Source organism: Exophiala mesophila, assembly GCF_000836275.1.
Source record: "Exophiala mesophila strain CBS 40295 unplaced genomic scaffold supercont1.4, whole genome shotgun sequence".
Taxonomy (NCBI): Eukaryota; Fungi; Ascomycota; class Eurotiomycetes; order Chaetothyriales; family Herpotrichiellaceae; genus Exophiala; species Exophiala mesophila.
The window spans coordinates 3,926,120-3,941,051 of NW_015622507.1; the positions used below are offsets into that span (position 1 = coordinate 3,926,120).

The window sequence follows — 14,932 nt, forward strand, 5'->3', positions numbered from 1 at the left end:
CAAGGAATTGGCTGCGAAGATCTGCCACCACTATTCAGCCATGTCTATGAACCGATGCAGTATAAGTAAAGTGCCGAATCCGCTCCAGCGACTACAAGATTGTGATACGCGTCGGTCCAAATGCAATGGATGCAATGAAAGTATTGACGGCGTTCATTATGGCTGGTGCACTCAAGGGGGGCAGCGCAACACTCTCTGAGACTGGGCCATTTCCAGCTTCATATGCCGCATTCTCTTCTGCATTCGTGCAGCCTCCGATACCAACCGTTGTGGCGGACTTCCGAGGGCATTTCATTCAGCACAAATGGTGACCTGCACTCGTGACCTGCAACAGAGAACAAATTGAATGCTAATGCTGTGAATTTCAGGGACATGAATGTGTCGCACATTGCCTCCGGGTATTGGTACAATTCGGCGACCCTGGGCAAGGTGCGGGTCGATGAGAGCTATGATAGCGCTTTTGCCTCATCGTTGTTTGACTACACCGATACAACGGCTGATGGGCAGGTCCTGAACAAGCTGTGGTCGGTGGGGCCAAGTGTCGGCAGCCGACCGTCATGTTTCGTGCAACACATTCCAGACCCGGGGTTTCCCTTGGTCACTGAGAGCTTCTTGAAGGATAACCAAGCGGTGTTTGGAGGGGTTGTCAATGATCCAGTCGTGGGATATGCACAAAGTGTAAGTCAAGAATAATTGTGATGTGATGCCTCGAAAGTTAGTGCTGATCAACACTTATCCAAGTGGAATTTCATCTACGGCAACAGTATTCCGGTCATTGCCTATCTTGACACAGAAAATTTGCTGGTTGGCTTTGATTTCTGGGGTGCGGATCGACGGACGAAGGTCCTGACTCGCTTCTTCAGTACTGCGATTGGTAGTATTGACAAGGTCGTGTTTGAGTCATTCCCGTGCGAATGAGGTCACTGTTAGGCGGCCCTCTCTAGGATTGTCCTGGGTTGACACTCCATTATTGACAACGCTCATTATGGCGGCCAGGGCAGTCCGGTATCAGCCAGGTGGAAGAGCCAGACACTTACCTTCGAGAGGATTGTTTATCCTCAAATACCTGTATATAGGGACGGGATGAAGTTGAGAGACATTAGCTCGACCACTACCTACCCTACCCAAGGAGCAATGTTACTCATGATGAGAAGAAAGACAAGTTCTGAAATGCGGACGAGGTCGTGGGTTGGAAGTTTTAGAGTTAGGCAGAAGTCCGAGAGGAATGGAAGTTGCTACCCACCAACCCCACTGTGTCCACTTGCCCATCCTGCGAGGATCTCCATTAAAGTGGGTAAGAGCCATCGACAAGGCTGCGCTTAACCGTACATGGCAACAGACGCCAAGACGTTCAACTGTAGTTCATCTCTGGTCCGCGTTCGTCGTTCGTCGTTCCTCTCCGCCCGCATTTAATTCATGCCATGTCGACTTGAGTCTCACTCCCCTCTTCATCTTTCCCACCCATCCTCTAACTTCTGAGGATCACCTTTCTACCGCCTCTTCCGCACAGCAATATCCGACCTTTCTACTGCTTGAGTGCTAGTCGAAGGTTTGGTATGGCTGCCCAGTTTAATTCGAAGCCTTGAGCAGGTTCTCAAGACCTTTTCCCAACCTTTATTGTCGCCAGTATTCGCCTAACATTGATAAGCGCCTAGAAAACACCTTTCCACAGCCATAATCTCGAAGCTCACCGCCAGCTTTGTATTCATCGTTGCCGCCTCTACCGCCTCTGCTGTCTCTTTGGACCTCTTCCTTATTCAAAATGGAAGAAGCCAAAACCCTCCTTCGCACAGCCGTGCGCACCTTCTTCTCCCACCCCAAACAAATCCTTTTGATTGATGCCCTCATGGTTCATTCAGTTCTCCACATCGACGACATGGCCATCATCTGCTCGTCTCAAGCAAAAGATATCCGCGCTCTCATCAACCCCCTCAAAGCCGCCCGTTTACTCACCACCCACTCTCGTGTCGAAGTCCGAGTCGGAACCCAACGGGGAGTCACAAGAGACTATTACTATTCGCCCTTTCACCCAGCCATCGACGCAATCAAGTATCGGATTGCGAAACTCCGCAAAAAGGTCAACGATTTGTACAAGGAAGACGAGACCAAGCGCAAGGACTGGCGATGTCCCCGGTGCAAGGCGGAATATGAAGAGTTGGAGATCCTAGACAAAATTGGTGATGAAGGTTTCTTCTGCGACCGATGCGGCGCCACTCTCGTGCAGAACAAACAGGCCGTCAAAGACAAGGGATCCCATGAAAAGATCCTGAGATTGAATTCTCAGTTGAAGAAGTTCGATGATATCCTCCTCAAGATCGACCACAAGGATATTCCCGAGAATGATTTCGTGTCAGCTTGGGAACGAAAGAAAGAAGTTCCTCGCGAGAGAGGTGGTCGCGAAGGCAATCAGTACATGGAGTTGAAGCGGGACGACAGAAACGCGAAGCGTGGGCCGGAGATGGTTAAGGTGGAGAATCTGGCGATCAATCTCACGAGTGGAGCCCAGGCCGACCGTGAAGAGCAGGAAAAGAAGGAGGAGCGGAAGAGGTTGCTGGCGAAGCAAAATCAACTACCCGTATGGCACACACAGAGCGCAATTGGTGCCAACGGAGGCGCCACTGTCGACACTATCAAAGGAGACTCCGCAGCCGACACCATCAAAGCAGAAACCGCAGCCGACGACGACAGCCCTATGCTGAAGCGCGAGGGCTCGGTCGACGAGAAAAAGCCTCTACCCGATGTTCCCAGTCCACTCAAACAAAATACGACATCAGCCATCACATCATCATCCTCGCTTGCAGCTCCAAATATGCAGGATGAAGTGGCCGCCTATATGGCGGAAATGGAACGGGAACGGCAAGAAGCCGAGCGGCGGGCAGAGGCGGAAGATGCCGAGGAAGACGAAGAAGACGATGACCTCCAATTCGAAGACGTTGTCGGTACAAGTGTCGCAGGTACTCCTGCGAGTTCATCACAGGGCTTGTCGTTCAGTCGCAATGGCCTCGCCGACCCCAAAGCCATCAACGGCATTAAGCGTGAATTTGAAGACGACGATTCGAGCGAAGCCAACACTCCAGCATCAAGCTTTGGTGATCGCGGGGAACCCAACAAACGAGTCAAATTCGAAAACGGTGGCCCTACATCAGGCGTCTCGTTTGGAGACGCAACTGGACTTGGAAATGGAGGAGATAGTGATGAAGATGAAGACTTTGAAGATGCTCTGTGAGGAGCGGAGGATCACACACATACACAAGGTGGATCGATCGAATTTCGAACACCTCGCTGGCTGGTAGATGGATGAATGCCACCAATCAAACAAGTCTCGAGAAAGAACTGATAAAACCAGGATATCGTATCCTGTGGATGGTACAGAATAGAAACATGTGAATGACGAGAATCTTAGATAATATGCCAAACCAAAAATAAAAGGAAATAGGAAAACGACAACAGAGGCCGTTTTGTAATAAATCGAAGCTTCCTGTGGTTCTTTTCGTGTTTCCATGTCATTCCTTCGCTATACACTTCATCTTACTTCGTCCTGGCATGATACACCACGAAAACAGAACAGACACTCTTGCGAGACGCCCAACGCCCGGCTGAATAAACGTACATAAACTTGCTGCTGCTGCTGCTCGATTGTCACCACATCCACCTAGTTTCGTCCCGAATCGTTCCTCGCCGATGACATGACGACCGACAAAAGTTCCAGGATATTCCATATTGATTGAATCAAATCAGCCAAACAACAACCCCCAGATCCAACCACCAACCCAATACAACAACAAAATCACCACCACCAGCCCTCCTGCCAACTTCAACACCGCCACTTTATCACCCTGCCTAGCCATTCTCGTGAGTCGTCCAGCACTGCCTCTGATAGTAGTGCTCATATTGCTAAACACCTCATTGGTGTTGTCGAGCGTATCCTGACTGCGCGCATTGTCGTAGATGTCGAGCGTGATGTGTTTGAGAGCAGAGGTTTTTTGTGACAGGGAGGCGAGGAGCGCGTTGTTTTGTCTAGATGGAGGGAGAAGAGTGTTAGAATTATGAGAGTGGAGATGGGGAAGGGGTTTAGTAGGTGGAAGAGAGGGGAGAGGGATTGTCTTACTCTTCGCGGGCATAGGCGTCCGACATGGTGGAGGATTGTCGGGTGGGATTGGAGGGGAGGAGAGACGAGACGGGGAGGCTGAAGATGAGGCGAGCGCGTAGAAGAATTTAGAGAGGTGGGCGTGACTGATTCTTTGCAACCGTGTTCTGGTAGAAGAGAGAATCGTGAGCGCGAGTGTGAGTGTGACGTTGATCTTGGTCCCGTCGATGATGAATGAGGACGGTAGTATGTCTGCAGGGTCGAATGAGCCGATAGGAGGGACGAGGGTAATCTGTCAAAGGTCCTGAAGCTGTTCTGAATGGTGAGTGATCTTGTATTTCCCTGCGTGGTGGTGTGCTTTGATTTAGATGCAAGGTCAAGGAATATAGGACGGGAGTGGCATCAATTGTCGTTTGTTGCAGACTGCGCTCAGCCACAGCGGCATGCCGGGGAAGGTGGAAGGTGGTAGGTCATACTCGTAGGTCGTTCCTTCCTTGCCGGGTGCAGTCAAGTGGCTGGAGCATTGCTTGGCCAATGTCATCGCATCAGACAAGACACTCGGACCTCACAACTACTCCGTAAGTTACAAACTACTGCAGCTCTCCCGGTTTTGAGATGAACTCCCAACCATCTACTGTCGGCCCATAAAGTTGATCTATTATGGCTAAATTAGGAAGTCGTCAGTCTGAATATGGATAATGTTTTACATGTGCCTTTGTCATGCGCGGACTTATCAGACGCTGATGAAGATAATGAAGATTTTGGAAGCCTGTATGTCTCTTATTCCACTATGCCATCTTGCCCATATCAAGTATTTGGTAATAGAGATATTAGACATTGCCGTTAAGTCGTATCACTAGAGGACTAGATTTCACGTCCTCCCTCACTGATTCAAGGTCAGGGCTTCTACTATGCCCGCCCTACTGCCCACACCCTCTCCTTATCCCGGCGACGTCTATGTACAAATGTTAAACCTAGATCAATCGAGTGTTGGAGCACTCCCAATCCTAGTATATTACATCGGTCTGTAATGAAAAGTAAACAGATCCACTCAAGCTGCCCTCGCCCTGAATTCACTTGCCTCCAATGAATCAACAACTCTGCTTTGGCCCGTGCTATCACAGCCGCAAGATACTGCCTTGATCTTGTGTGTCTGGCTTCCGGCACCTGGCCAGTCCATCATATCAGAACTTCAACAATGTTCGCTTGTGCCCATCTCATGTTCGTTTCATGTATCCATCCGCTATGCTCAAAGAAAATATGTCGACTCGGGCTGAAGATTCTGACTCTGTCCCTGTCATCCTTCTTTCAATGTTCTCCAAGTCAAGAGTCGTCTGAGAACCGCTTTCAGACTGCTTCGTAGAAAGATACAAATAACAAGACAAACTTTCGGTGAGAAAATCACCTGTGTGCAAAGGGAAATTCAAAATTGACAATGCAATCAACCCAGTCATCACCACATCTCGTCCGCATCATTATCTTGCCGAGACCTGTTATGCCCAAGCCCCTGCGACTGTTGTTGATGGTGGCTGTACGAGTGACCTCCAACTGTGTACGGCTGCTCATTGGCGTTCGTCGTGTAGTTGCTGTCTCGGGAGCTAGATGCTTGTCCCATTCGGTCATGCTCGTCGCCTCCCGCATCTTGTTGTGCAGGGCTTGTTTGTTGCCCAGACTGAAGCTGTTCCTGCTGCTGGGTCCTAGCGTTAGCAAATCTTCTATCGTGCTGGGTCCATTCAACTCACCTGCTGATAACGTTGATACTGGGTATACTCCTCTGGTTGCCGTTGCTGTGGTTGCTGGTCTTTCGTCGACTGTTGCTTGCGCTGTTGCTTTGCGCTGGTCGGCAGATTCATCTGCGGGTGCATCTGCTGGACCTTGGCCAGGTAACTATACATGAAATTGCTCAGCAATACCTGGGAATATAGCGCGCGCCGAGGGTTGGCCAATTTGATGTGTGCCATCCGATAAATCGCTCGCTCCTCCAAGATCGAAAATCTCGCCCAATTGTAATCCACGTCGGGCCTGAGTTCTCGGTACGGTGGTTCCGGCGAGAGTCCACGATCTCGGTACTTTCGCGATTTTTCTTCCTTGTCCCCTTTGGATTTTTTGCCACCAAAGAGTGATGCGAAAAGGCCCTCTTTTTCTTTCTTGCCGTCACTCCCTGCCGACTTGCGCTGGCTCTCCTTCTTGCGTTCCTCTTCCAGCCTCAAGCCCTCGCGATCGAGGACGATGCTTTCGCGGCCTTTGTTTCCTTCGATTGAAGTCTGCAGGACATCAAGTCGGGTATTGTCATGCTGCTGTGGAGGTTTCAATATTTTAGCCTTGGGCTTTTCACTCTTCTCCTTGTCACCCTCCTGCTTTCCCACAAGAGAACCCCAACTCCAGCCAGATTTCTTCGAAGCGTCTTCCTTTTTCTTATTGTCAGCTCGCTTGTCGACTGTCAAAGTAGGAATAAATGAAAGGTTGCTCGTGTTGGTGTCATTCCCAGGAAGAGGCGAGGGTTGCTCGAGTGTTTGTGAGGGTCGCGACTGAGGCGGAAGATTGTTGGAAATGATTTGTGTCTTATTGGTCAGCATGTGCATAGATTCGCGGGAAGGCATTCCCGGCCGTTGAGGAGAGGGGGTCTTGTTCCACTCCTCTCGAGACGAAACCCTTTCTGGATGTCGCAGTGGTTGTTGTTGTTGGACCGAAGGTGCTGACGATGGTCGAGCTGGCTGAACAGAGGAGTCCAAATCATCGGTCGGCGGTACTTCTACAATCTGCGGCACAGGCTTCCTCTCGAAGCCCATTGATGGTGGTGATTTGGACCTAGTCCGTGTGCGATATAACTCAGGGTTACTTGAGAAGCTGGATCTCCCCTTGTGTTCCTCGCCAAACATCGACTCAAAGGAGGAGGGTGTTTGTGAGGCGTGACCCACGGAGGAAGGAGGGGAGGGTTCTCTGCCCGCTGGTCGCGAAAAGTTGGTGGGCGCAGTCTTTGACGGAGATGTGGATTGGCCTCTCGATGGCTCTGGTGATTCCTCTGACGGCTCTGACCAGCCAAAGCTAGGGAGAGCAGGAATAGCTGGTACGGCTTCCTGTGTGTCTGATACAGGATCTAGGGAACCCATTGTAGCCGTTCTCCGAGCGGCCCTTTGAGCATAGGTCGCCCGATCCGAGCCCTTGCCCTTGAGACTCCCGCCACCGCCCCGACGATACGTAGTTCTTGTGGATCTCTTCAGGCTTGACCCGGGCACTGATGGGAGTATGACATCCGGTGTAGCCTCTTGGGGTGGACTCAGAGGCACCTCCGGCTTGGTCAAACCAACTGTGTGGGCCACAAGATTTTCCAACTCTTGTAGATTCGGATCGTTGGGGGCTGTTCGACGAGACTGCGACTTCTTCCTCTCCAAACGATCAGCCCCGTCCTGATAGCCAACTGAACTGTTGATTTGACGGGACAGCATTGATTTCTTGCGGCGGAGCCCACCACCACCCTCATCGACCTTTAGAGAGTTTGAGCGAGAGGAGTTAGGGCTGGACAGTGTGGATAACTCGCCAGATCTCCTCCTGATCTGCTCCACTTTGCTGTCGAGAAATGATTTGAACTCTTTGGGAGCAAGCTCTGGATGTAGCCTTGCAGGTACCCAAAAAAGCCGCGATGAGTCGTCTTCACTGGCCGAGGATGAAGGCATCCCAGGCATTGCTGCAGCGTTCAGCTGGGGAAGATCTGGATCGTCTGTAGCGCCAACACTCATGGACATCCTCCTCAAGGCTTGTAAATTGCTCAGCTCTTGCGCCACAGCCGCTGGGCTGGATTCATATTCAATATCATTGAGGGGGAAATGGGAGGTTGCGGTTTCGGAAGGAGACCTCTGCCGCGAGGAGGGCTTTGTTGAGGCAGAAGGGGCAGGCGAATCGGGGGGAGAATCAAGAGCAGGAAATGATTGTGAGCCTCCATTCTGGTGTTCAATGGACATGGCGTTTTGTGGGTCTCGAGGAGGGAGTTGTTTTCGAGGGATAGAGCGTCTTCTTGGGGTTATGTCTCGAGGCATGTGGTTACCATTAAGGGTGATTTCTGGTTGTTGCATGACATGGTGGTCGGGGTTAGAGGGTCGACGACGGTGATTGTGGTGTGGACGCCGTTGCTGCTGCTGTAGGGAATGGCTTCTCATATCTGTTTCGTTATCATCGCCATACATGAACCCAATGGCTTCAGTGACATGATGGGTTTCGTCGCTGATGGAGAGCTGAGGAAGATGTCCCTTACGCGCGGCGAAGCTTGCGCCCGGATCTCGAGATCGCGTGGAAGTCTGTAAGGCGTGAAGGTTGTCAGTGACAATGCGAAGCGATGAGAACGGGGAAAAGAGCGTTTGGGAAGGGCGAGTGGCAAGATATGATTAGTTTGCCGATCAAACAGGAGGATGTCGGTTATGGGAAGGCTCGATGCCCAGAAATGGGCCCAGAAGTACAACTGCCTGTCCACGTCTTGGGTCTTGGGAGACATGGCATCTAAAGCTGAGGGAGGAGGGAGGACCAACCTGCATGGAGCAGATAGAGTCTCGCGATATCTCCGAGACAAGAATATCAACGAATATGATGTCAAGCACTTGGCCTTCGCCTGATCTTCGATGATTTGGTCCAGGCTGTGGCCGATTGTGGCAGGTAGCTGCTCACGGTCGAAAGTCTTGTAATCATCGGACTCGGATGGGATGGAGGATGGGTACGTGAAGGGTTGACATGCAAGGCAGCTAGCACCTGGTTGTTGTTGCAGGTGAATCGGTGGGTAGAGGAGAGTATCGTAAGGAGGTGGTCGTCGTGCGGCGTTGGGGGATCGTCTGGGGGAGGATGCAAAGGGCGGCGCTACGAATTCAGCAACTAGGTTGATGACTGATCGGGGATGGCGTCGCGGACTCTGATAAGCCTGAAATACAACGACCAGGTTGGAAATCGTGGGGAGAGAGAGGTTGAGGCGTACTGGATGTGAGGAAACGACGTGTGCCACGGGCGACGGACGCGGACGTGGAATTTAGCTCAAACGGGATGTATTCTAGGTTCAGTCCTCCCGTCAGGTGCCATCAACCACGGACGTTCGGGAGAGATATGGGCAGGACAGCATGCGTATCATAACCCTAGCTGGCAGCGGCACCGCAGCTTCTATCCTACTACCCTACAATATGCACGCCAGTGCAACACAGTCAAGGATATAGAGCACTTTAGGTTGCACTACTCTGACTATCTAGGTATCTAGGGAGTGCTAACAGCCTAAGACGATGGTCTGGGTGCCTCTGGAGTTGCCACAAAAGTCCTGGTAACCTTTTCTAGCTAGAATGGCACAAGTGGGCACAACGGCAGCCTGAGGCGCCCGGATCTAAATTTCCTGAGTTGGCACGTTGGGCAAGAATCTGCCATTTTTCTCTATCCTTGACGGCGGAGATCTTGGTCTATGGGCGGCATTCGGACTCTGATTTTGGCGGTGACAACCTGACATGCACGTTCCGCGAATATCGAGAATTGACGTAAGCCCACAGACCCTAAGAACCTGCTGCGTAGTCCCCTTATCCCTCATTATCATATGTAAAGTACGGAGTAGTCTAAAAAGTAGAAGCGGCAAGCTTGGACGCCCCTGAGATCCTGGAAATCCCTGCCGCCCAGAGACCAGGACCGAGCCCTAACTGCCTACTCAGACTTGCTTATGTAGGGGACCCGACCCCCTTGCTCCTTGTAGGTTAGGCGTGGCTAGGCTAGTTTGGTGACGAGCCTCCGGTTCACTCTGATTTGGCCAGACATGTCTCCGCTAATCATCCTTGCCGCCAGATGAAGCCCCCACCCGATACATCGAGCCCAAACATATGCGAACGCTACAACCGACCTGGCGACTTGCAGTATGTTCACCAGCAATGCTGCTCCATCCAATGTCGAATTCCCCATCTAGCCAATTAATAATGATGGATCGTCAGAGTTCAGACACTGGGATTTGCGTACACATCTATATTTATAGAAGCTGCACAACTGCAAGGCGCCTCATTATCTAGATTCAGCGGGTAAAGAAGATTAGTCGTAGACGTAGGTTGTATCATGCTCATCATATTGTCTATCGAATCATACCTCGTCGGTCGTCTTGTTTTTCACCAAGTCAAGGTCACCGAGCAGGTCAGATTGCAGGCTAAATTGGTCTCTCCTGCTGCTATGGTCCCTCGAAATAGACCATGAAAACACCTCTTCTCGACGTCTTTCTAACCCCATGGATTATCAAATGGATCACTAGCCCCCCCAAAGCCTCCGTTGCCTTTAGGTGGCCCACTGATTGGTGTTTGTGTTGTTGATGCCGAGGTCCATCCTCCAAAATCCTCATCCGCTGTGACCGTAGGTTGTGTTGCCTTTGATTTGGAAGCTGACGAGATTGGTTCTCCCCAGCCGCCCGATACATCATTCGGAGTGATCCGCGCTGGTGGCCGACCGAGCTCAATCGTTGGACTCGATACTTTGGCCGGCACGGGATCCGGTGCGCCCCAAGCGGCACTGTCGTTTCCAGTGGAACCCCAAGGATCAAATAGGGCTGAAGTTTGAGGTACGGCTGTGGGCTTACTCGGTGCTGCTTGTGGTGTAGGTTGGGACGAAAGATTGAACGCAGATGTCATGTGACTTCCACTAGATAATGGCGAGACCACAGGTGGAGCAGCTGGCTTTGGGGGTGAGGCAGGAGTGGAACTTGCAAAGCCGCCAAAGTCGTCGTTGGCAAACAGGTCCACAGGCATTGACGACGATGACTTAGATGTGGGTTTGGTTGCTGGGGGTGCGGCTGCTGTCGTCGCAAAGGAAAAGTCAAGGCCGTTTGAATTTCCCGATGGTGCCGGGTTCGTTTTTTGAGTCGCAGGCTTGGAGGGGATGCTGTCGAAAAATCCTCCCCCACTGAGAGGCGGCGGTGATGTGATTTGTGGAGCAACAGGGGTCGCTTTTGCAGGGACGGAGGAGGTGAAGTTGCCGAAGCCAGAGAAAGCCGACGATGAAGAGGCCTGTGGTGGCGAGGGAGATTTTGCAGCCGAGCCCGAGCTGGGGAAGCTCAATCCACCAAATGCGTCAGCCAGCCCTCCAAAGGCATCAGGTTTGGATGTAACTGATGGTGCGCCGCCAAAGGAAGGCTCACGTGCATGCTGCTGTTGAGGGGCCGGTTGAGGCTTAGGTGCGCTCGCATACAAGGATAGAATAGAGCTCTTCAGATCACCTCGCGAATTCGTAGCTCCAAGAGGGTTTGACGCCGCACTTGACGGTCGAGCGGGACCAGATGGAGCATTGCCAAAAAAGTCCAGTCCAAGCAGGGAGTCTTGCGGTTTTGCTGCTGGTTTGGGGGCAGGAGGTGCCGTTTGGGACGGTCTCGGTTGGGCAATGTCGGCAGTATTTGGGCGTACAGGGGGCTGGCTTGGACCGAAATCATCGAACAGATTCACGTTGGACGCAGGAGCAGGGCGAGCCAGCGGTTGAGTGCCTCCCGAGGCGGAACTTGCTACTGTGGGCTGTCTTTGGGACGTAGAGCGCTCGATCGTGGCCTTTTCCTGCACAATAGATAGGGGAACGTTGTCATCACCATCGACATCCAGCGTAGAAGGATCCGGCATGGGGCCATCCATGACCCAGCGCTTTGAATCATACTTTGTCCTGATGAAGTTTTCGATTTTGGCCTCAGATGGCTGATGACCTGGAGCAAGCTTGGCCTCCCAGTATTTATTTGCTCTTGTATTGCCCCATTTTAACACACTTTGAAGTTGTTCGTCAGTCCAGGCATCGAGGTCGACAGATTTGACTCTGCTGATATGGGTACCCATGCCACGGTGGATGCCTGAGCATCGAATGCAGATAAAGACACCGAGGTTCCAGCTCGCCCATCGTGGATGTTTGTTACGCTTACAGTCTGCGCAGACTTTATTGCCTTCGAGTTTGACCAGAGCCTTTAAAGTTTGTGCATTTTGTGCGGCTCGGTCGGCGCCTGCAGCAGGCCGTCTGGACATGATCCGTGGTGTCGGCGTGGGCGTAAGGAGTGGACAAGTGGCAGGCCGCCGAACGGAAAGGGAGATGGACTCAGGACACCTTTGACCGTCGACGTCAGGAGAGGAGAGGACGTCGGGGAGACACGCAGGGCCTCTAGGAAGTTGAACGAAACAACTGCAGTGGAAGAGGGTTCTTGAGATGGTGCTGTCAATGACAAGATGGCAACTCGAGGGATTGATTGTAGTACACCGTACATACAAACGCGGCCAAGATGAACGGGCATAGCGGGTTGGAGACACGTCAATCATCGACTCCTAATTGTCTTCGCCACGATAGTCACGTGGGCGGGACATTGTGGCACGTGTGGCCAGCGATTGATCGCGTTTAGAGCAACACGCGACCGTAGCATGTCAACTGCGGATCACAGAGTCGATATGTCCTTCTTCGATCTTGAGCCACCAGAGGCATCAGATCGTAGAAGTGGAGGTCTAATTGCCGAGGGGCCCCTGGGCGGCTTCAGGGATACTACTTACCTAAGTTGCTGCATGTCCCTACTCCGTAGGGAGCTCCCGAACCCCAAGGCTTAACTGATGTGCTTAGTCTCGTTACCAGTCAGTGCATCTCTTAAAATTTATACCAACAATGACATGGCACGCATGGTTCTCATTCATGGCTTCTATCTCCGACGGATTAGCCGCTGCTCTGAAGATCGTGGCCCCCTTTCAAGGCCAAAGACCAGTGACAAATTGATAATCAGTTCGGTCATTGGCAGGGCTGTGCCATCATCAACAAGAGGTGTACACAAACAATCCGTCCGCTTGCCTCCCACTGGTTAGGCTCGGGTCTTCATGCAAGATTCGGCACATGATGAGCATGCAGTAATCAGTCTCAAGTTCTCAATATCTGACGCACTTGCTGCCGCTCTGAGAAGGTCTACCATCGTTGCCGAAACGTCACCACCGCCCTGTGGTGTTTTCTGCAGTCTTAGTTAATCAATGTCAGGGTGCCAAGGTGCAAGCCATGTATGCGAACAAGCGAAGAAAGCATCGGCCAAGCACGGATGTTGCACGGCAAGCATATTGCCAGTTATGTATGATGCTATAATACTGTATCTCACCCTCAGGTTCGGTGCCAATGATTGTCTCGACATTCTAGCCGGCCCTGAACCAGGATGCTGTTGCACAAAACGTGGGCTTGACTCGATCAGTGTCTGTGGGGTCCAAATGCACCTTCTCAATAAGTCTTCATTTCGCGAGATGAATCATACCCAAACCCTCAGCTGTGTAATTGATCTCGATTGATTGGTGTGTCCCCATGTTCCTGACTGGACATCTCTGGCGTACCTGGATCTAACCTTCTGCTTTTGGCTCCGTCCCACGAAATGAAATACTACAACGAGGCTGGGCGGCGAGCCTGAATTCAAGATCTTTGCGACACGATGCTTGATAGGAGAAGGGAGCTTCGAATGTGGACTCGAGCCCCTCTTTCCCCGATCGCCTTCTTCACAAGGGTTGTGCGAGGGAAGCTCAAGGGAGTCCCAAGTTACGATGGGTTTGGCTGGTGTCTCTATAAAGCTGCCCTCTACCCTCGTATGAAAGCCAGCACTCCCGCTCGATCAGCACCTCATACATCCATTACCTCGAGACTCTCCCAGACATCTCGGATCACGACACAGCTATGCTCCTCGAATCAGTGGTCCTCGTTGCTGCCTTGGGCATCGTCAACGCTCAGCGACCGGAGAATGTGTCCATCTGTGACTACTACACTCCAATTGCCATTGGGGAGAACACAGCAGAAAATCAACAGAGGCTAATGCAACTGATCACCCATACTTTCATCCTGGGCAACTACACGACTCCCAATGTTGGAATTGCGGTGGCAGGCATTGCTGGCCCTGGCAACTTCTCAGGCCATGAAGTCAACATCTTGAACTACTTCACGGGGGCATACTACTCATCCAACGGCTACGACGGTGGCGATGTCGGTATCGCAAAGAACTTCTTGGACGATGGCGGTGCCGAAGCACTGTTGTCCGACATCCCTGCAAACACCAACAGCTCAAATCAATTGTAAGTTGGCTCGCAGATCTTTCGGGTCTTGATGAGACTAATGTGGCGACAGCAACCTCCTCACCCACGTGTATCAATACTTTGGAGAATTCTACGGATGCAGCGAGCAAGGCAAGACTGGCTTCCCCAAGTACCTGGGCGTGGCCAGCATGTACGAAGTGCACAAGTACGAGAGCCTTGAAAAAGAAATGATAGTGACAGCTGTCTAACAAGGAACACAGATTCATGTTTTCAGACCCCTGGGAGTCGGGCTACTTCAATGAGCAGATCGTCCTTGCTGGGCGATCTGTTGGTTTCAGTGAAGCTGATGGCGACTTTACTCAGAAAGCACTCGACGCAACGTTTGGATTCCGCTGCTCACCAGAGGCAGCTGTGATTCCAGCCTCGGCAGGACCTCAGCTTCAAGCAATCTGTATCTCGGATGCTTGCCCACTGCACCCCAATGCCACCTGCTCCGCTTATCCAGACGATGGGGTTGCTGTTTTCCCCGAGATTGCCAACGCCACCCTTGCTGGATCGGTGGTCAAGGAGAACACCACCTCAACGGACGACGGTGATAGTTCGGGTGCTTCAGGCACTGCCTCTGGCACAGCCTCTGGAACTGTTTCTCCCACTGCTGCTTCCACTAACGCTGCCTCTGCACTGGACTTGTCCCCTACCGTGAAAGTGGGCAGCGTGGTTGCCCTTCTGGCTGCTGGATTTTATGCCAGTCTTTAAACTATCTCTGTGAATCTACATAGCAAAGCACTGGTGAACATATCGACTGGACCCAGCCAGGCAACATCTGACAGTTCTGCTGTAACTTTCAGGT

At 51.8% G+C, this 14,932-nt stretch overlaps 4 protein-coding genes across 6 annotated transcripts; 1 reads left to right on the top strand and 3 right to left on the bottom strand.

The window, feature by feature from the left end:
- The first annotated feature begins 1,416 nt into the window (after window positions 1-1,416).
- Window positions 1,417-3,448, top strand: PV10_06482 (uncharacterized protein). The gene has a single exon (XM_016371281.1). It carries the CDS (start codon window positions 1,763-1,765, stop codon window positions 3,224-3,226), a length of 1,464 nt encoding a protein of 487 aa, XP_016223574.1. The 5' UTR covers window positions 1,417-1,762; the 3' UTR covers window positions 3,227-3,448.
- Window positions 3,392-4,526, bottom strand: PV10_06483 (uncharacterized protein). The gene is made up of 2 exons (XM_016371282.1): window positions 4,109-4,526; window positions 3,392-4,017 (listed from the first exon to the last, which is right to left on the bottom strand). Exons 1-2 carry the CDS (start codon window positions 4,132-4,134, stop codon window positions 3,735-3,737), a joined length of 309 nt encoding a protein of 102 aa, XP_016223575.1. The 5' UTR covers window positions 4,135-4,526; the 3' UTR covers window positions 3,392-3,734.
- Window positions 4,527-4,855: 329 nt separating this feature from the next.
- PV10_06484 lies at window positions 4,856-9,109 on the bottom strand. Of its 3 annotated transcripts, none has more exons than XM_016371283.1 (3): window positions 8,608-9,109; window positions 5,830-8,379; window positions 4,856-5,777 (listed from the first exon to the last, which is right to left on the bottom strand). In XM_016371283.1, exons 1-3 carry the CDS (start codon window positions 8,611-8,613, stop codon window positions 5,541-5,543), a joined length of 2,793 nt encoding a protein of 930 aa, XP_016223576.1. In that variant the 5' UTR covers window positions 8,614-9,109; the 3' UTR covers window positions 4,856-5,540. The 3 variants fall into 3 exon arrangements, with proteins under 3 accessions (XP_016223576.1, XP_016223578.1, XP_016223577.1); XM_016371285.1 differs by having other exon boundaries at window positions 5,830-8,554; XM_016371284.1 differs by having other exon boundaries at window positions 5,830-9,109.
- A 1,016-nt stretch (window positions 9,110-10,125) lies between these two features.
- Window positions 10,126-12,302, bottom strand: PV10_06485 (uncharacterized protein). The gene has a single exon (XM_016371286.1). It carries the CDS (start codon window positions 12,070-12,072, stop codon window positions 10,303-10,305), a length of 1,770 nt encoding a protein of 589 aa, XP_016223579.1. The 5' UTR covers window positions 12,073-12,302; the 3' UTR covers window positions 10,126-10,302.
- Between the last annotated feature and the right edge of the window lie 2,630 nt (window positions 12,303-14,932).